At 41.8% G+C, this 22,325-nt stretch overlaps 1 protein-coding gene across 4 annotated transcripts in view; it reads right to left on the bottom strand.

Annotated features, from left to right (window-relative positions):
- Positions 1-7,785, bottom strand: part of GSR (glutathione-disulfide reductase) — a 45,158-nt gene extending 37,373 nt beyond the window's left edge. For all 4 annotated transcript variants that reach the window (XM_065899848.1, XM_065899850.1, XM_065899849.1 and 1 more), the window contains exon 1: positions 7,489-7,785. In XM_065899848.1, coding sequence (XP_065755920.1) covers positions 7,489-7,785 — 297 coding nt within the window. The remainder of the gene's footprint in view (positions 1-7,488) is intronic.
- Positions 7,786-22,325: the final 14,540 nt, after the last annotated feature.

Below are 22,325 nucleotides of genomic sequence, written 5' to 3'. Positions count from 1 at the left end.
CAAGTCCATTCTCTATGTCTACATCTTTATTCCTGCTCTGCAACGAGGTTCATCAGTACCAGTTTTTTTTTTAGATTCCATATATATGTGTTAGAATACGGTATTTGTTTTTCTCTTTCTGACTTACTTCACTCTGTATGACAGACTCTAGATCCATGCACCTCGCTACAAATAACTCAATTTCGTTTCTTTTTACAGCTGAGTAGTATTCCATTATATATATGTACCACATCTGCTTTATCCATTCATCTGTTGATGGACATTTAGGTTGGTTCCATGTCCTGGCTATTGTAAATAGTGCTGCAATGAACATTTTGGTACATGACTCTGTTTGAATTATGGTTTTCTCAGGGTATATGCCCAGTAGTGGGATTGCTGGGTCGTATGGTAGTTCTATTTTTAGTTTTTTAAGGAACCTCCGTAGTGTTTTCCATAGTGGCTGTATCAATTTACATTCCCACCAATAGTGCAGGAAGGTTCCCTTTTCACCACACCCTTTCTAGTATTTATTGTTTCTAGATTTTTTGATAGTATCCATTCTGATAGTGTGAGGTGATACCTCATTGTAGTTCTGATTTGCATTTCTCTAATAATAAGTGATGTTGAGCATCTTTTCATGCGCCTCTTGGCCATCTGTATGTCTTCCTTGGTGAAATGTCTATTTAGGTCTTCTGCCCATTTTTTCACTGGATTGTTTATTTTTTTGATGATGAGCTGTTTGTATATTTTGGAGATTAATCCTTTGTCTGTTGGCTCATTTGCAAATATTTTCTCCCATTTTGAGGGTTGTCTTTTTGTCTTGTTTATGGTTTCCTTTGCTGTGCAAAAGCTTTTAAGTTTAATTAAGTCCTATTTGTTTATTTTTGTTTTTATTTCCGTTACTCTAGGGAGTGGGTCAAAAAAGATCTTGCTGTGGTTTATGTCAAAGAGTGTTTTTCCTACGTTTTCCCCTAAGAGTTTTATAGTGTCTCGTCCTACATTTAGGTCTTTAATCCATTTTGAGTTTATTTTTGTGTATGGTATTAGGAAGTGTTCTAATTTCATTCTTTTACATGTAGCTGTCCATAAAAGCTGCTAAGAGGGTAGATCTTAAAAGTTCTCATCACAAGAAAAACTCGTAACTATGTATGGTGGCAGATGTTAACTACATTTAAGGTGGTGATCATTTCCCAATATATACAAATATCGAATTATTATGTATACACCTCAAAGTAATACAATGTTACATGTCAATTATACTGCAACTTAGAAAAAAAAGGTTTTGTCTGGTGACCAGTCCTTATTAGTAAGAACTGTATGCCTATACCACAAGAAGTGGGTCAGTCTTTACCACAGAATCAGTACAGTCAGAAAGAACACTGGAACACATGCTCCTACAGGCCTGGGGCAAAGGGAATAGTAAGTCAGAAATAACTTTTTCCTCAACCTGACTCTTCCCGTATCTACATGGGCAGAGAACTGAACCGCCCTGAATAGCAGAGACAAAGCTCCCAGAAGGCTCTAACTCACCTTGGCTTTGGACCATCTGTGCATTTCTTCTTGGTTTGCACTTGATCATGAGAAGCACTGTACCAGCAGACCTTGGAGATATTGCAGATTCGGTTCCAGACCACCGAAATAAAGTGAATATCGTAGGAGTCACACAATTTTTTTGGTTTCCCAGTGCATATAAAAGTTATGTTTAGGGACTTCCCTGGTGGTGCAGCGGTTAAGACTCCGCCTGCCAATGCAGGGGACACGGGTTCAAGCTCTGGTCTGGGAAGATCCCACATGGCGTGGAGCAACTGGGCCCGTGAGCCACAACTACTGAGCCTGTGCGTCTGGAGCCTGTGCTCTGCCACAAGAGGTCGCAATAGTGAGAGGCCTGCACACCGCGATGAAGAGGGGCCCCCGCTTGCCGCAACTGGAGAAAGCCCTCGCACAGAAATGAAGACCCAACACAGCCAAAATAAATTAATTAATAAAAAGTTTGAAATATTGCGAGAATTACAGAAATGTGACAAAGAGACATGAATGAGCAAATACTGTTGGAAAAATGGTGCCAACAGATGTGCTCACCGCAGGGTTGCTGCAAACCTGCAGTTTGTAAAAAAAAAAAAAAGCAGAACCTGCAAAGTGCTAGGAGTTATGCCTATATTTGCCTTTTTGGAGACTCCCAAAAACTGAACTTGAAAATTAACTCATGTATTTTTCTGCTCTCAGAAATTACTTAATCGCAGTAGGCACTAAAAGATTATTTTTAATTGAATCCTAGAAAAACATGATTTCTTTCAGTTTCCCTTCTTTAATGCCTAACCTAGTACTATTATAATTTTTGCCTGATCCAGAAAAATAAAGAGTAATTTAAGAGTGGAATCTGGGCCTTCCCTTGTGGTGCAGTGGTTACGAATCTGCCTGCCAAGGCAGGGGACACGGGTTCGAGCCCTGGTCCGGGAAGATCCCACATGCCACGGAGCAACTAAGCCCGTACGCCACAACTACTGAGCCTGCACTCTAGAGACCATGAGCCACAACTACTGAGCCCACGTGCCACAACTACTGAAGCCCGCGTGCCTAGAGCCCGTGCTCCACAATAAGAGAAGCCACTGCAATGAGAAGCCTGCGCACCGCAACAGAGTAGCCCCCGCTCACCACAACTAGAGAAAGCCCGCGTGCAGCAACGAAGACCCAACACAGCCAAAAATTAAAAAAAAAAAAAGAGTGGAATCATGTTGGAGACTTCCCTGGCAGTCCAGTGCTTAAGACTCCATGCTTCCACTGCATGGAGCGCAGGTTTGATCCCTGGTCGGGGAACTAAGATCCCACATGCTGCACGCGATGTGGCCAAAAAAAAAAAAAAAAAGAGTGGAATGTTATTAGAGCTACACCTGCCTCTTGACCTAGTTTACCCATCAGAAGTTTAGTAGCAGTACTGCTCTCATTGCTTATTTCACTCTGAACTTGAGGGGATCAGAATATGCCACCCCAAAACATGCTCCTTTGACATAAAAATTATTTTGAGGTAAAGACAATTAAGAAACAGCAGACACAGGAGGAACTCTGCTCTCCCCCCTTCTACCTAAAAGCAAAGCTTAAATTTCCCTTTATGAAGGTGTTTCCCACCCTTATCCTGTACCAGCAGCAGAAAAACCCTTATCACTGGAGATGGAAAGGTAGCACTGAGATGAATTTGCACAAAAAAACCTTACTAAAGTAACCCTTATCTTCCATTAGTTTCCCCCCATATATTTACCTTCCCACAATTTACCGCCTCTAGAAGCCCAAGCCCCCTTTCCTCTGTCTAGTCACTTTTCCACAATTTGTCACCCTTTGTTAAGTTGGCATTAAGCTCCCAGGCCTAAGAGTTCCTTTTTTTCCTCACTTCTTTTCTGTGACACTCATGTGTGCATATGAAATAAACCTTCTCTCCCATAATCTGTCCATTTTCTGTTTAATTTGCAGGCCCCAGCTACTGAACATAAATGGGAAGAGAGAAAGTTTTTCCTCCCCTAACACAATACAGAGCAAAGTCATTTCATACCTGAGTTTCTTAACAGTTTAAAGTGATAAACTCCCTCAAAGAAAAGTGAACTCTCAGGTACACCAACACAGGTCACTCATCTTGAAAATACCTGTTTGCTCGGAAGGGACCTACTCCATTGTATCACAGAAGAAGAAAAAAAAAAAGCATTCCGGAAAAGGAAAACTGAGGAGTCAGGAGATCAAGGCAAACAGTCACACCATACAGACCCCCATGGAAGGCTCTTACTCCAGAAGCATGAAATTATGAAACCAGGAAACGAATGACTCTAGGCCCAAACTCATTACCATCTGATGTCCACAACTGTGCAGGGTTCTCCAGATTCATTCTAATGCTTCCATAGGGTTAAAGTCTTCACACAGTTCCTGCTCCCCATGAAACCCCCGGCGCTGAGTTGGGCTCAGGTACACCAGAATCAGAATGGGGCTCTTTAAAAATACACCTGCTGGGGCTTCACTCCAGACCTACTAGATCAGGAGCTCTGAAGTGGAGACCCACCTAGTAGATAAGTGCTTTTAAAGTAAATAATGACTGTTTCCTAAGAGGCAGAAGTAGGAAGGTTCCTCCCCTGTAGCTGAGAAGAATGCTTAAAAATGTTCATCAAATCATAAATTACTCCACACAATTACACAGAAGCCATGGTGTGGCTGCTAATTAGCACAGCTAATAACCTATGCTAATTCCATAGGTTATTCTACACTTGGTTTGTTTTCAACCACATTTTAATTGACATTCAATTTGCTCCTTGGTAAAAATGAGGGTCCAGGGCTGGAACAATGCTTCTAAATTCCTATAAGGATTTGTGTTAGTTGGATCCTTAATGAAATGAAAGCAATGGGGCCCATGCTCCGTTTTTATAAAGCTAAAAGTATTCAATTTAAAGGACAGTCAGGACTTCCCTGGCAGTCCAGTGGTTAGGACTCTCTGCTTCCACTGCAGGGGACACGGGTTTGATCCTGGTGGAGGAACTAAGATCCTGCAAGCTGCGTGGCAGCCACCCCCCGCCACAAAAAAAAGAGTTAAATAAATAAAGGGCTATCCCTTACTTGAAATTATAAGCTTCCTACTTTTAATCAAAAAATCATTCTTGATAAAAATTATAGTGATAGAAGAAATTTTTAATGGTCATTACTCTAAAAAAAATTAAGTCAGCAAGCTTATGTAAGTGCTTCCTATTAAAAAAACAAACAAACAAAAAACAACTATTGTCAGACTGGATTAGTAGATCTCCAAAGTCACTTCCAACTCCATCAGTCCATGAGTCTAAATTTTCATGGAGGAAGGCTGAAAACAAAAACTTGTATCCACAGCAACTTAAAAATTTTACCAAGCTTTAGAATTAACATGCATTAATTAACATTTAGAAAAAAAAAAAAAAAACCTGGTTGGAGAGTCAACAGTAAAGAAACTTCTGACTTTCCCAAGGGACATTTCTCAATAGTATCTCCAATACAAAGCCACTTTTATCGTGTCACTCTCCCGCTCAGAACCCTTCCACAGTTCACTGTGCTTCCAGAAACTCTACCTTTTTACTACCACCTAACCATCAGCTTTATAGGAGACGCCCTCTGCTCCACTCAATTTTTTTTTTTTTTTTTTTTTTTTTGCGGTACGCGGGCCTCTCACCGCTGTTGGCCTCTCCCGCTGCGGAGCACAGGCTCCGGACGCGCAGGCTCAGCGGCCATGGCTCACGGGCCCAGCCGCTCCGCGGTACGTGGGATCCTCCCGGACCGGGTCACGAACCCACGTCCCCTGCATCGGCAGGCGGACTCTCAACCACTGTGCCACCAGGGAAGCCCTCCAGTCAAATTTGATTACACAACATACCTTGCTTCTGTGCCTCTGCCCCTGACCTACCCTGTCAAAAAATGATATTCATCCAGTTCAAGTTCACAAGGATACTATCTCCATCCCAAAACTATCCAACGTGCCCAAGCAGAAGTGATTACACTCTTCTCTCAACTACCGTAACAGCAATTAACATAGACCCCCTCACTCTGGGGTTGACTGTCTACATTTTGCTTCCCCCCACCTTATCGCAAATTCCTTGAGGGAAGGGACCTTTGTCTTACAAATGTTGGTATCTACCCTTTTATCTCAACCAGCCGCGATCAAATACTTAGCACTTACATTAGAGGAGAAGTGAAGACAGCAACAAGTGAAATGTGCTTCAGAACGCCTCAATTTTCCCTAACACCTGTTTGGAAATCACTGCACTAAGAAGTTTATTAATGCATCTGTGGATAACCCAGATAACTAGAATACTGAGACAAATCTAAGCAGGTCTTATCAGTTGGTTTTCTCTTCTCTGATATTCTAAGGCATACTACATCCTTCCTTGAATTCAAAACCAAAAGGCAGTTTGAGAAGAGCCCACATGGAATGAAATAAAAATATTAAATAGGGGATTTACCCCAAGAGATCAATGCTTACTAAAAAATAAAAGTTGCTGCAGCATAATGAGATAAGCAAGGCCAGGCACTCCATAAAGAAGCAGTCGACTCCTAAGCTGTCCTTTACTTGCTCTCGGAAGTAGTTGATCTCTTAAAGCATTCACGTTTCTAAACAGGAACCTAAAAATGGGGTCAGCCCCTCCTTGATCAATACCAGTGGAACCAGGCAACGATGAAGGCTGCCACAAGCTGATTATAACACACATGGCGAAGGAGGAAAACAGAAAAGTAGAGAGGGACAAAGATGAGCAGTTATCAAGTGTTGTCACCAGTTGCCCGGGGGGCCTCTTAGTGGCACCCCTCCATCTGCTTTCTGCAGAGCCAGACTTCTCCTAAGAGTCTGTCTAGACTAAGGTGTCAAGGTGCAAGTTGATAATTAACAGGGATTTTTCCTTTCCTCGTTCCCACTTCCGTTTTGAACTTAAAAAGTGAGCACGGGACACTGGAGACAGCCCTTTCACAGCTGTTAATTTTGAGTTTCATTCACATACGGTTATTGAGCAAGCTCTTTGTTAAGGCGATGAGAGTTTGCAAACATATGAACCCATTTCTGCCCTTAAGGAGTTCCCAGTGTAGTGTAATTTAAGCATCCCTCTCCAAAGGAACTTCGAGAACTCCATGCCCAAGCCCAGGTTACACTCGGATACAACATTTTAATACTAACAGCAAGTACCTCGCCCAAGTCTTGTGACAGAAGAGCCCACACCAATAACTTGGGAACTAAACTTATTTTTTAAAGCAATAGTTCCTGAATCGCAGGATTTACAACCCTCTTTTGGGGGTAGGTAGTTTTAAAATCCCTCCAAAACAAAACAAAAGGTCTGTAAAGTCTTTTAACGATAAATCCTACATCAATGTCAACTGTATGTCAATGTCAAGGTGATTCTCAACCTTGGCTGCAATTAAGAATCACCCAAAGCTGAGGCTGCACCCAGGCAGCAGAATTTTTTCAACTCCTCAGGTGATTCCAATGTGCAGCCAACAGTGACAACCGCTGCTGTAAATTCTGCCCTTGAAACTGAAGGGAGACGACCGGGATCCTAATTCAGTGACACGGGCTCCATCCTCCCTTCCCCTCTCCCCACAGAGACTCAGACCAGCTGCAACTATTCTAGATGCAGTTTTACGTTCCATGGATCTGGTGATGAGATCGAGCATGGAACCCTTCCGCCTTAAGGAGTGACGATGCAGGAAAGTTATGTTAGATTTCACCATCTCCGGCCAGCGTTATTATGATACCTGCGCTGGAACAGACGCAGGCTCAGCTTCGGGGTCCGCGGAAAAGCCCCTTTACACTTGTCTCATCAAACCCCGCCGGGATCCTAACTCCGACCCGCGTGGGAAAGCGGACAGCGCAGAGCTGGGGGCCCATCCTCAGGGAGTCGGGGGAGGTCGCACTAGGCAAGGGCACAGGCTGTTCCTGCAGAGAGAGGCTGAGACAAAGCGGGACGGCGGGACGCGGCGCTGCAGGAACCCAGGCATGAAGAGAAGCGCCGGGAGCGAGCGGGTACTCACGCAAGTGCCGCCCAGCTTGTGGCTCTCCACCACGGCGGCCCGGGCGCCCAGCTCGGCCGCCCGGCGCGCGCTGGCCAACCCGCCCGAGCCGCCCCCGATCACCAGGTAGTCGTAGCAGGCCGCGACGCCTGCGGCGGGCGGCGGGCACGAAGACTGCGGCCCGTGCCTAAACGCCATGGCGCGGGAGAAGGCGCAGGCAGCCCGGGCCCAAGGTGGCGCGTAGCCGGAGAAAGTGCGCGCCGCCTGCCTCCAGCCGAGCCCCTCGCTCGCGCTCAGAGTCCGGGCCGGCAGGGCCATGCACGCGGAAGTGCGCGCCGCGGGGGTGCGGCCCGTGGGCGGGCCCGGGGAAGGAGGGGGGCGGGGGCCGGCGCAGCCTCACGGTGACTAAGCACTCAGCCGGCGCGCGGCGGCGTGCGGGGCGGGCTGGCGATGGGGCTACACGGCTTGGCCGGACCGGGGCAGGGGGAGTCGCCCCACTCCGTCCGGCTGTGCGCGAGCCAGCCCGCCCTGCTCCAAGGGAGGGTCTCTCTTCTGGGAACTCTCCGCTTCCGTCTTCACCCCAGCATCTGGGTCCCCGCGCCCGAGTGGCATCAGCCGAATGTAGGTTTCTGAAGGCTGATGGGGCGAGGAAGGATGAACGCCCCCTTTTGTTCCCCCAGCCTTTTCTGAGCGGGCCCTTTGGGAGTTGCCAGTGGCGCCGACTTCTCCTGGAAGGGAGACTTGCCCACCATCATTTTGAGGGTGATGTTTCTCAAGGTTTGATCCGCAGACCACCTGATCCCTGGGCCCTAACCCAGATCTACTAAATCGGACCCTCTGGAGCAGGACCCCAGCAATCTACATTTTAAACACCCCCCACCCCGGCTTTCAGCACATTTAATTTGGGAGGCTTTGGAACAAATGTTTTTGTGTTCCACAGATGAAGCATAAAGATAGCGTAGAGATGGAGACACAAAAGCATTTTCCTCCCAAGCTGTAGAGACTGGGGTGTCATTTTAGAATATCTGGAGCAACCAATTGCACAACAAAATAGTAAGTCAGTCAGTTTGTGTGGCTGACGCCCATCACCCACAAGGCTGTGAGCACTGGAGGCAAAGGAGTAAAGGTCCGGGTCTCGGAAGCTAGGCCCAGCTCGCTGAAGGGGAAGGGGGACCAACCATATGCCAGTTAGAATGGTATCCAGTTATTTTTTTAGGTTTTTTGTTTGTTTTGTTTTCCTGATTAAAAAGTAATAGAGGGAAAAAAAAAAAAAAAAAAAAAAAAAGTAATAGAGGGGAAAAAGGGAAAGATCCTCCTTCCACTAGGCTGCCATGTAATAAATGTAGACTAAACAAGAGTTAGAAAAATCACTTTACAACTATCATAGTGATCACTGTCATTAAACATCAGTGAATGTTAAAACCACTGGGTGAAAGTTTGATGAGGAAAAGGTTGTTTACAGTCAGACTATGTCCCCACAGATTGCTTATTGATCACAAAGGGGGAAATGGTGGCTTTACAGTGGGCCACACACCACCTTATCCACGTGGTCAAAGGTGAATATTGCTGGGAATGAGACAGCTGTCATCGTGTGCCTGGTGATGCGATGCAGTAAGAAGTATACAACTTCACTTACGTAAGATTCCTGCTAAAAATCCATAACCTGAGTCTGTTCGTGAGGTAACACTCAGAAAAAGCCACATTGAGGGAAATTTTCAAATAACTGGCCTGTACTCCTTAAAAGCTGTCAATGCCTTGAAAAGAAAACAAGGCTTCAACTTCCCTGGTGGTGCAGTGGTTAAGAATCCGCCTGCCAATTCGGGGGACACGGGTTCGAGCCCTGGCCCAGGAAGATCCCATGTACTGTGGAGCAGCTAAGCCCGTGCGCCACAACTACTGAGCCTGAGCTCTAGAGCCCACAAGCCACAACTACTGAAGCCTGCACGCCTAGAGCCAGTGCTCCGCAACAAGAGAAGCCACCACAGTGAGAAGCCTGCGCACTACAACAAAGAGTAGCCCCTGCTCGCGGCAACTAGAGAAACCCCGCACGCAGCAATGAAGACCCAACACAGCCAAGAATAAATAAATAAATTTTTTAAAACTTAAAAAAAAAAAACGAGGCTAAGGAACTATTCCAGGTTAAAGAAGATTGAAGAATTATGAGAATGAAAGGCAAGGTTTGATCCTGAATGGGATTCTGCATGGGGAAATCTTCCTATAAAGGATGATTGGTGAAATTTGAGTATGGCCTGTATAACATATAATGATACTACATCAATGTTAAATTTCCTGAGTTTGAGAATTGTACTGTGGCTAAATAAGAGAATATCCTTGTTCTTAAGAAATATGCACAAGTATCTAGGAGTAAAGAGTCTGAGTCAGAGAAACTTGGTTTCATATCCCCCCACAGGTGCTGTCATAGTCACTTAATCCCTCTGAGAGTCAGTTTCTTCGCACGAAGTAGGAAGGCTGACAAAAAGGAGACAGGCTTGTCAAACAAGAATAGCTTACAGTGGAGGAAATGAGCTAGCAGTAACTGGAGGAAGTAAGCGGAGCAGTGCCGACCAGCTGAACTGTCGACAACTTAAAGGGGATAATGGGAGGTGGGTGGAGTCCTGGAAAGCCTTGCTAGTAGCCAGGGTAAGGTGTTTAGACATTACTCCAGAGGCAATAAGGAGTCTCTGGAGATTTCTCAGGGCATCTTTCCCTGGAAATAGATGAAATGGATTGGAAATGGTGAAACTGGCAGTGTAGGAGGCAAAGGTAATAGGTGGCAGTATTGAGAACAGGCAGGAAGAAATAGATTGGACAGACATAAGGAAGTGAAATTGACAGGGTATGAGTCAAAGATGACAAGTCTTGAATCAGGAGATACGGAAGGACAATGATGCCATAAAGCAAACATAAAGAAGATGAAAGGAGGTCTATGTCTCTGCTAGTTTTAACAGAGGAAAGAACTTTTCATCAACATTTTCATTAAATACAGAATCCCATGCGATACGTTGAAACCAAAGGTTCATAAGGTATTATTTGGGACTATAATATTTTACATTCATGTAAATGTTTTTCCTCTTTGAACTTCTGACTTAGGTTGGAAGGGGAACGGGTAGCCATATCCCCAACACTTGAAGACTTCAGACTGTATCTAAACTTTCTCTTCTTCAAGCAAAGAAATATCAGCTAAAGTAAAAATTTAGTCAATGTAGTTAATAAGAGGTAGTTTCAGGATATTAAATGCTGAGAATGAAAATCGACTAAGTTATCATTCAAGTGTGCGGTCTTATGACGTCATTATAAACTAGCATGATTTGTGAGGGACAGCAGAGCCCCAAGGGATTATTTCACATTTTAATAATTCCATCATTAAATTTTTCTTTTGAACACTATACAAATTTAGATGATTTCCACAAAGACACTGAAATATTTGTCAAAATAATAAGCCAACGATTAGTACAGATTGAACTAAGCACTGTCCTTAAGAACTTTATTAGGCACGATGCTAAGAGCTTTCTGTTACCCCTCCTCAACCCAAGAAATAAATACTATCATTACCCCCATTTTGTAAATAGACTAAGGCTCAAAGAGAGTAAATGACTTAATAACTTGTATTAGATTACACAGCTGGTGAATGGCAGAGCTGGGATTCAAATCCTGGAGGCCTGACTCTGAAGCCTATTCTCTTAACCATTACTGGAAAGAAACCATCAAAGATATTGTCCTATGGTTAAAATACAAGATCCAAGATTTTTTTTTAATGGTATTTTTTGAAGGAGAAAATATTGAACATCACTTATTTCATTTAAAAAATTGTCGCCTCTGGGCTTCCCTGGTGGCATCGTGGTTGGTAGTCCGCCTGCCGGTGCAGGGGACCCGGGTTCGTGCCCCGGTCCAGGAGGATCCCACATGCCGTGGAGCGGCTGGGCCCGTGGGCCATGGCCGCTGGGCCTGGGCATCCGGAGCCTGTGCTCTGCAGCGGGAGAGGCCGCAGCGGTGAGAGGCCCGCGTACCGCAAAAAAAAAAAATAAAAAAAAAATTGTAGCTTGTCTCCCTCTGCGTTTTTTTAAATATTTACATGATGCAAATGCCACACACTGTTCTAGATCCTTTAATATTTTATTCATTTATTTATTTTAAAATTTTTTGGCTGCATTGGGTCTTCGTTACTGCACGCCGGCTTTTCTCTAGTTGCGGCGAGCGGGGGCTACTCTTCATTGCGGTGCGTGGGCTTCTTATTGCGGTGGTTTCTCTTGTTGCGGAGCACAGGGTCTAGGCACGCGGGCTTCAGTAGTTGCGGCTCGCGGGCTCTAGAGCGCAGGCTCAGTAGTTGTGGTGCACAGGCTTAGTTGCTCTATGGCATGTGGGATCTTCCCAGACCAGGACTCAAACCCGTGTCCCCTGCATTGGCAGGCGGATTCTTAGCCACTGAGCCACCAGGGAAGTCCCTCCCTCTGCATTTTTTCCTAAAGTGTAATTTATAGGAAATGTATTCATGTCTCATAAGTAACTCACTGATATTACAACTCTGTTATTTTAAGGTTACAGGTCAAGAGCTATTATGTTAGAAGGAAGGTGGAAATGGTACTTTTATAGAAGTACTTTTATAGATTGTTTACAGACGATCTGCGAAGTCTGTACAGGAAATAGTAATACATAAAGAAGCTTGCACATCTAGGTTGCTCAATGAAATGTATTTCTCATGACGCATATATGAAAATAATTTCAGTCACTTATAAGAAGGATAAATATAATATGAGAAAAGGAATTAAATAAAGATTACTAAATTGCAGTTTCATTGTTTAATATTGAGGCAACGAATAAACACTGAAAAGACAGACAACAATAATTATGACTGAATGTGAGATTAACAAAAAGCAAATTTTACAACAAGAGGAAGGAATCTTTCCAAGGGAAACAGCAAGTCTGCTTTGTTGGAAAATGGGCTACTACCTTAGAAGACACGTCTAGAGAGAAATCACACATGCACTGATTAGCTCTTTCACCCTTTTGATCTCTAATTTTTTACCAATGTATTTTCAAAGAATATGGGTGGGGGAGATCATAAAAAAGCTTTAGCAATAACATTAATATACCTATTCTGGATCTAAATAGTATTATGATTTCTGTAATTACTTTTTGTTTTACACCGTACATTTCATCCCCATGACTTATTTATTTTGTAACTGGAAGTTTATGCCTCTAAATCTCCCTCACCTATCTCGCTCATCTCCCCATCCCCTCCCACTCTGGCAGCCACCCGTTTCTTCTCCATGTATATGACTGTTTCTGCTTCGTTTATTCATTTGTTTTGTTTTTTAGATTCCACATAAAAGTGAAATCATACAATATTTGTCTTTCTCTGCCTGACTTATTTCACATAGCACAGTACCCTCCAGATCCATCCATGTTATTGCAAATGGCAAGATTTCATTCTTTTTTATGGCTGGGTAATATTCCATTGTATATATTTTTTTAATCCATTCATCTGTCCATGAGCACTTAGGTTGCTTCCTTATCTTGGTTATTGTGAATAAGGCTGCAATGAACTTAGGGGTGCATATATCTTTTCAAATTAGTGTTTTTGTTTTCTTTGGAAAAATACGCAGAAGTGGAATTGATGGATCATAGGGTTGTCCTATTTTTTTATTTTATTTAATTTATTTTTTTTTTGCGGTACGCGGGCCTCACTGTTGTGGCCTCTCCCGTTGTGGAGCACAGGCACTGGACGTGCAGGCTCAGCGGCCATGGCTCACAGGCCCAGCTGCTCCACGGCATGTGGGATCTTCCTGGACCGGGGCACAAACCCATGTCCCCTGCATCAGCAGGCGGACTCAACCACTGCGCCACCAGGGAAGCCCGGGTTGTCCTATTTTTAATTCTTTGAGAAAACATCACACTGTTTTCCATAGTGGCTTCACCATTTTACATTTCCGTCAACAGTTCACGATGGTTCCCTTTTCTCCACATCCTCGCCAACACTTGTTATTTATTGTCTTTTTGATAATAGCCATTCTGACAGGTGTGAGGTGATATTTCATTGTGGTTTTGATTTACATCACCCTGATGATTAGTGATATTGAGCATCTTTTCATGTATCTGTTGGCCATCTGTATCTCTTCTTTGGAGAATGTCTATTCAGATCCTCTGCCCATTTTCAAATCAGGTTGTTTGATTTTTGATGTTGAGTTGTTGGAGTTCTTTGTATATTTTGGATATTAACCCCTTATCAGATATATCTGGACAGATCATCCAGACAGAAACTCAACAGGGAAACACTGGCTTAAGCAACAGATTAAACAAGTCTCAATAAATTTAAGAAGACTGAAATCATATCAAACATCTTCTCCTACCACAACACTATAAGACTAGAAATCAACTATACGAAAAAAAAATGCAAAAAAGAACAAATACATGGAGGATAAACAATATGCTACTAAACAACCAATGGGTCACTGAAAAAATCAAAGAGGAAATTTTAAAAATACCTAGAGGCAAGTGAAAATAGAAACACAATGATCCAAAATCTATGGGCTGCAGCAAAATCAGCTCTAAGAGGGAATTTTATAGCAATACCTAAAGGAACTAGAAAAATATGAACAAACAAAACCCAAAGTTAGTAGAAGGAAAGAAATAATAAAGATCAGAGCAGAAATAAATTAAATAGAGACCTAAAATCATTAGAAAAGATCAATGAAACTAAGAGCTGGTTCTTGAAAAGATAAAAAAAATTGATAAACTTTTACCCAGACTCATCAAGAAAATAAGAAGACAGGGCCCAAATCAATAAAATCAGAAAAGAAAAAGGAGAAGTTACAATTGACACCATAGAAATACAAAGGATCATAGAGGTTACTACAACCTATTATTATCCCAATAAAATGGACAACCCAGAAGAAATGGACAGATTCCTAGAAATGTGCACTCTCCCAAAACTGAATCAGTAAGAATTACAAAATATGAGCAGACTAATTACCAGTAAGGAAAGTGAACCAGTAATTTAGAAATCAGACAAGAAGAAGTAAAAGCAATCCAAATTGGAAAGAAAGAAGTAAAACTGTCACTGTTTGCAGATGATAATATATTTTGAAAATTCTAAATATGCCACCTAAAATCTATTAGAACTAATAAATGAGCTCAGTAAAGCTGCAGGATACAAAGTGTTTCTATACACTAACAATGAACTGTTGGAGACATTAAGAAAACAACCCCATTTACAGTTGCATCGAAAAGAATATAGGGCTTCCCTGGTGGCGCAATGGTTGGGGGTCCACCTGCCAGTGCGGGGGACACGGGTTCGTGCCCTGATCCGGGAGGATCCCGCATGCCGTGGAGCGGCTGGGCCTGTGGGCCATGGCCGCTGGGCCTGCGCGTCCAGAGCCTGTGCTCCATGGCGGGGGAGGCCACGGCAGTGAGAGGCCCGCATACCGCAAAAAAAAAAAAAAAAAAAAAAGAATATAATACCTAGGAATAAATCTAACTAAGGAGGTAAAACACCTGTACTTTGGAAAACAATAAGACATTGATGAAAGAAATTGAAGACCAAATGAAAGATATATTGTGCTCATGGATTGGAAGAATTAATCTTGTTAAAATGACCATACTAGCCAAGGCAATTTACAAATTCAATGCAGTCCCTATCAAAATGCCAATGGCATTTTTAACAGAACTAGAACACATAATTCTAAAATTTGTATGGAAACACAAAAGATCCCGGACAGCCAAAACAATCTTGAGAAAGAAAAACAAAGTGGGAGGTATCACACTCTTTGGTTTCAAACTATACTAATAAGCTACAAGTATCAAAACAGTATGGTACTGCCACAAAAACAGACCCATGGATCAATGGAACAGAACAGAGAGCCCAAAAATGAACCCATACTTACATAGTCAATTAGTCTACAAAAAAGGAGGCAAGAATATACAATGGGGAAAAGACAGCCTCTTTAATAAATGGTGTAGGGAAAACTGGACATCTACATGCAAAAGAATCAAGCTAGACTACTTTCTCACACCATATACAAAAATAAACTCAAAATGTTTTAAAGACTTAACTGACAGATGGGAAACCATAAAAATTCTAGAAGAAAACATATTCAGAACACGCCTTGACATAAATTATAACAATATTTTTTAGGATCTGTCTCCTAAAGCAAGGGAAACAAAAGCAAAAATAAACAAATGGGACCTAATTAGACTTAAAAGGTTTTGTACAGCAACGGAAACACTGACAAAATGAAAAGACAACCTACTGAATGGGAGAAGATATTTGTTAATAATATGACTGATAAGGTGTTAATATCCAAAATATACAAAACTCTGACAACTCAACATTTAAAAAAATCGATTAAAAAATGGACAGAAGACCTGAATAGACATTTTTCCAAAGAAGACGCACAGATGTCCAACAGGCATATGACAAGATGCTCAATGTCTTTAATCATCAGAGAAATGCAAATTAAAACCACAATGAGATATCACCTCACACCTGTCAGAATGGCTACCATCAAAAAGACCACAAATAACAAATGTTGGCAAGGATGTGGAGAAAAGGGAACCCTCTTATATTGTTGGTGAGAATGAAAATTGGTGCAGCCACTGTGGAAAAAAAATATGGAGGTTTCTCAAAAAACTAAAAACAGAACTATCATATGACCCAGCAATTCCACTCCTGGGTATATATCTGAAAAAAAACAAAAACACTAATTCAAAAAGATACATGCATATGCACCCCAATGTTCATAGCAGCATTATTTACAACTGGCAAGATATAGAAGCAACCACCTAAGAATCCATCAACAGATGAATGGATAATAAAGAAGATGAGATATATACACACACACATATACACACACACAATGTAATACTACTACTCGGTCATAAAAAATAATGAAATTCTGCTATTTGCAGCAACATGGATGGACTTGAAGGGTATTATGCTAAGTGAAATAAGTCAGATAGAGAAAGACAAATACTGTATGATATCACTTATATGTGGAATCTAAAAATAAAACCAGTGACTATAACCAAAAGGACACAGGCTCACAGATACAGAGAACAAATTAGTGGTTACCAGTAGAGAGAGAGAAGCGGGAGGGGCAAGATAGGGTTGGGGGATTAAGAAGTACAAACTGTTATGTATTAAATAAATAAACTACAAGGATATATTGTACAACACAGGGAATACAGCCAAAATTTTATACTAACTACAAATGGAGTATAACCTTTAAAAATTGTGAATCACCATGTTGTATACCTATAACATATAATATTGTGCATCAACTATATCTAAATTTTGTAAAAAGGGAAAAAAAGAATAATGAACATCCACACCTTTCGGCTTAAGAGATGAAGTCTTACCACACTGTATAGCTCCAGATATCTATCCCTGTCCCATCCTCTTTCCTCTCTTCCTCCCCTAAGAGGTAATCAGTATCCTAAATTTGGTCTTTATCACTTCTCTTTTCTTGGAAATAAATGTCCATCATCAGAAAAATAGATATTCATGTTCTTATACTGGAATATTATGTGGAAATGAAAATAAACTAGAGCTACACAAATTAACTGGGAACAATCTAACATTAACATTAAATTAGAAAAGAATATATGACATTTTAAAATATGCTAAACAACATTATAGTACTTAGAGATACATAATATGCTAATATTTAAAACTTTTCTTTATATATATATTTAGAAGTTTTTAAAAATCATCCATAATTTAAACACTCTGATGTAACCATTTTTCCTTGTTGGCCTACTTTAAAGTTATGTCTCCTAATTCATCATCTGTGTCATTTATGAGTCTGTTTCCATTGATTTTCTTCTGCTTATGTGTCACCTTCTCCTGCTTCTTGTTATGCCTAGTAATTTTTTAATTTAATGGTTGACATTGTGATATTGAATGTCTGAATTTAAAAAGTGTTGTTCTTTGTTTTCCCAGGAAGTTGTTACTTATGGATCAATTTGATCCTTTTGTGGATCAAAACTTAAGTTTATATAAGAACTTGTAAACAAATGGTTGTAGCAGCTTTATTCATAATAGCCAAACCTGGAAACAATCAAGATATCCTCTAAAGGTGAGTGGTTAGTCAAACTATGGTACATTCATATCAAGGAATACTACCCAGCGATAAAAACGAATACACATAACAACTTGTATGGATCTCAAGGGGATTATACTGAGTAAAAAAGCCTATCTCGGGGACTTCCTAGTGGTCCAGTGGCTAGGACTCGGCGCTTTCACCGCCAGAGCCTGGGTTCAATCCCTGGTCGGGGAACTAAGATCCTGCAAGCCACACGGTGTGGAAAAAAAAAAAAAAAAAGGAAAAGCTATCTCAAAGGCCAATATTAAAAGCTTTAATATGCCTCAGTTTGTCTTTTAACAATGCTTATATTGGAAGTCAAGGAATGGTACAGTTAAGATATGTGCATGTCATTGTAGTTAATGAATGCTGTATGATTCCACTTACATAATATTCTTGAAATGACAAACTTAAAGAGATGGAGAACAGATTAGTTGTTGCCCAGGGTTTAGTGAAGGATAGAAAATGAAGTGACTGTGGCTATAAAAGGGTAGTGCAAGAGACTCTTCTGAAGGAACTGTTCTGTATCTTGACCGGTGGTGGTCACATGAATCAGCACAGGTGATAATATTGCATCCAACTAAATACACATCCACAAATGAGTGTATGTAAAACCGGTAAAACCTGAATAATGTTGGTAGATTGTGTCAACATAAATCTCCTGTTTATGATATTGTACTATCGTTATGCATGGATTTGCCAATGGGGGAAACTGAGTAAAGAATGCATGTGATCTCTCTGTATTATTTCTTATAACCCTCTGTGAACCTATAATTATTATCTCAAAATAAAAAGATTTTAAAAATTATGATGTGTGTACAAAGCCTAATCCAAACAGCACATTTTGTATAATTCCATTTATAGAAGTCCTAGACGAGACAAAACTAATCTATGGTGGAAAAAAAATCAAAACAGTGGTTACTTTCTGGACAAAATCTTTTATCTTGCTGTAGTATATGCTGTTAAGAAACAAGACAAGAGGCCTAAAATGGAGTTGCTTATGCTAAACCCCACACCAGCAAATGCAGAATTAACTTAATTAGTTTGGGCTCTCCCAGAAATGGAATCGCTTGATCAGCACTAGTTAGGTAATCTGTTTGTTGGACCCCTGCCATCCCCTAAAGGAAAGTAAACTTGCAATAACCAACCCACTTTTTTGCCTGGAATAACTTCCTTGTCCCTGCTCCCTTCTGGCTAGAAGTATCTTTCATTATACAGCTCCAGCTCCTCAGAGCTCCTTTCTATCTGCTATATTGGATGCTGCCTGATTCAAATCAATGTTTGCTCAAATAAACTCTTAAAAATCTTAACATGTTTCAGTTTATCTTTTAACAATGTTTATATTGGAACTCAAGGAATGGTAAGGTTAAGATGTGTGCATTTCACTGTAGTTAATGACATACATGCTGAAATATACATATCATATGACGTATGCATATGCACATAATAGTTAATGATATGACACTGAAGTATTTTGGGGGAAGTGTACTAAAGTCTCCAACTATGAAATGCATCAAAATAAGACAGATTAAAAAAAAAAATAAGACAGATTGATGAATGGATAGATTGCTAGATATGTGACAATATATATAATAAAATGTGGTGGGTATATGGATAGTTACTGTAAATTTTTTTCAACTTTTTTGTCTGAAAATTTTCATAATAAGATATAGGAAAACTTTACTAGTTGATTTTTTTAATGCAAAAATTCCAAATGTTAGGTCACAAAAGCAGTTTGGATACACTTAATACATACAATTTAGGCTACATTTTAATTAACATTTGTCCCCCCCAACCAAATATGATTATATGTAATTTAAAAATGTGTCGGGACTTCCCTGGTGGCACAGTGGGTAGGACTCTGCGCTCCCAACGCAGGGGGCTCGGGTTCGATCCCTGGTCAGGGAACTAGATTCCACATGCATGCCACAATTGTGTTCGCATGCCACAACTAAGGAGCCCATGTGCCTCAACTAAGGAGCCCTGGAGCCGCAACTAAAGGAGCCCACCTGCTGAAACTGACCTGCACAACCAAATAAATAAATAAATATGTTTAAAATGTGGGACTTCCCTGGTGGCACAGTGGTTAAGAATCCACCTGCCAGTGTAGGGGACATGGGTTTGATCCCTGGTCCAGGAAGATCCCACATGCCACGGAGCAACTAAGCCCGCGAGTCACAACTACTGAGCCCGCGTGCCACAACTACTGAAGCCCGTGCACGTAGAGCCTGTGCTCTGCAACAAGAGAAGCCACCGCAATGAGGCGCCCCTGCACCACAACGAAGAGTAGCCCCCATTTGTCGTAACTAGAGAAAACCCATGTGCAGCAATGAAGACCCAGTGCAGCCAAAAGTAAATTAAAAATGTGTTGACAATCCTATTTCTTTATACATAAAGAAAACAAGTAGCATCACTTCTTAAATTAAAAAAAATGTGAAATTTGTGTCTGAAGAATGTTAATAGAAAATGATTTAATATAAACTATCAAGATTTAAAAGTCCCTTCCTCTTATACAGTATTCAAGGTATTCATAAGATTTTATTGTGAGAACTGAGCCATCTATAACCTATGGCTTAATTATGATCACTGAAAACTATGACCTTAAATCAACATAACTTTACTGTTTGTTCCAGGAAATTCTTGCCAACAAGGACAGGCTGTAAATCAGTACATAATTTCATTGTTAGCATTAGAAGCTTCCTGAAAATCCATTCATCTGAACAACAGGTTGCTAATCTGGATAAAAAGCTTCCTTCTCAGGCACTGAGAAGTTGAATTGATCACTCAACTGGGCAAATGCCCTTTCTTATCAAAAAGGGGGCACATCTGACTTCAAGTCCCTCATCTTGCTGTGTCCAGCAGCCCTAAACTATTATACCATGTACTATGTCCAATCCCAGTAAGGTCCCCACATCGAAAAGGCGAGCTTAAACTACTCCAACCTAGACTCTAAAAACCCTATAAAAATCACCCTTGACTTCCCCTCTGAGTCACTACAGAGATTATGTCACAACAGTGTTCTCCCTTAAATCAGTGAGAAACTTGGTTTTAGATGAATAGGTTATTTTGGTGGTTTGGGGAGGGAGTAAGAGTAGATAAATGCAGTGAAGAGACTTCACAATCAACAAAGTTTGGGAAATGTGTAAGACCCCATGCAGATCTGGAGTACGCGGGAGCCGCCACTTTATTGTCCTGACAGAGATTCATTGGTGTCAACAGATTATACTAGGAATATAGAAAGAGGAAGAAAAATACCTAAAGGAGGAAATCATACCAAAATGAAGATGTTTAAGAGGTGAACTTCCTTTCTTTCCTGTCTTCATGTAGACGAGAACCTCTGAATGAGTCAATATAGTTAATTATTTAATTGGTATGTCATGTTAGAATTTGTATTACTTCACCTCGACTGATTTTGAGATTGTGCGCTCATATCTTGCAACTTCACATCCAGGATAAAGTTCTTAGCCTACACACAAAGCCAAGCCCTCTCTGGTCCTAGCTCCAAACTAATGCACCTCCACTCAAACTTGGAACTGCAATATTTTAAACTGCTGCTTGTTCCTCTGCATTCACAGTTTCCTAAATTTGCAATCCCATTCTTCCTTTTGCCCCCTTCCCCAATTCCTAAACTTTACAGCACAATTTGGGCATGGTTTCCTTCAGGAAAGCATTCAAGCCCTCGCTGGGAATAGGGTTCCACAGACCCCTGTGCACATCCTAATCACAACACTCAGGCACTGTATATATCTGTTTACAGGGCTCTTTCCCACTAAACTGACTTTCTGAGCTTCTTGAGGACAAATTCAGTAACTTCCACATATTTGAGTCTCCATGAGTCCTTCTGTACCAAATTGTGGGGCTCAATAAATGTTAGCTGAAGTAAATTGAAGGGTGAGAAAATTGATGGCTAGGTCAGAAAATGAATTTTCAAGCAAGAAAGCTTGCAAATTGTGACGATCTCTGTAGCTTAATTGCGTTGCAGGTTGGCAGAAGCACCAGAGGTGTATCATGGGATGGCAATGAGGTAATAGACCTGTGAGGCTGAGTTAAGTCATTAACAGTAACACCTGCTGGCAAAACTGATGAGAAGCGGAGCAAGGGGTAGTGGGTCTCCAGGATTCGGTGCCAGGCCCCACTTCTGAGTCATCTTCCCTCGGGTACTAGAGACCACGAAAGGGGCCAGGGATCGTTACGGTGATAAAGAAGGTGCTTCAGCAGAGAGTGGTGCTCAGTTGTCTGACCCAAAAGCCCACAATCACCCACTACGGACACAAGGCCCAGGGGCAGGCTGCCCCCAACAGCGTCAACACCCAGTACCCTTTCTCTTCAGGTTCATTTTACTTTTTTTCTTTTGGCTGCGTTGGGTCTTTGTTGCTGCACACGGGCTTTCTCTAGTTGCAGCGAGCGGGGACCACTCTTTGGTGCGGTGCATGGGCTTCTCATTGTGGTGGCTTCTCTTGTTGCAGAGCATGGGCTCTAGGCTCGCGGGCCTCAGTAGTTGTGGCACATGGGCTCAGTAGTTGTGGCTCGCGGGCTCTAGAGCGCAGGCTCAGTAGTTGTGGCGCACGGGCTTAGTTGCTCCGCGGCATGTGGGATCCTCCCGGACCAGGGCTCAAACGCCTGTAACCTGCTTTGGCGGGCGGATTCTCAACCACTGTGCCCCCAGGGAAGCCCCTCATTTTACTCTTGAGCTCTTCCTCAGTCTCCAGGGTCCCACGGCCAAAGGCGCAGGTGCAGCCAGCCTCACTGGACCCCACGTTTTGCTTTCATAGAACTTGG

This window comes from Phocoena phocoena, chromosome 21, assembly GCF_963924675.1.
Source record: "Phocoena phocoena chromosome 21, mPhoPho1.1, whole genome shotgun sequence".
NCBI lineage: Eukaryota > Metazoa > Chordata > Mammalia > Artiodactyla > Phocoenidae > Phocoena > Phocoena phocoena.
The sequence above is the reverse complement of the archived record's forward strand: the minus strand, read 5'-3'. Positions and strand labels throughout refer to the sequence as shown.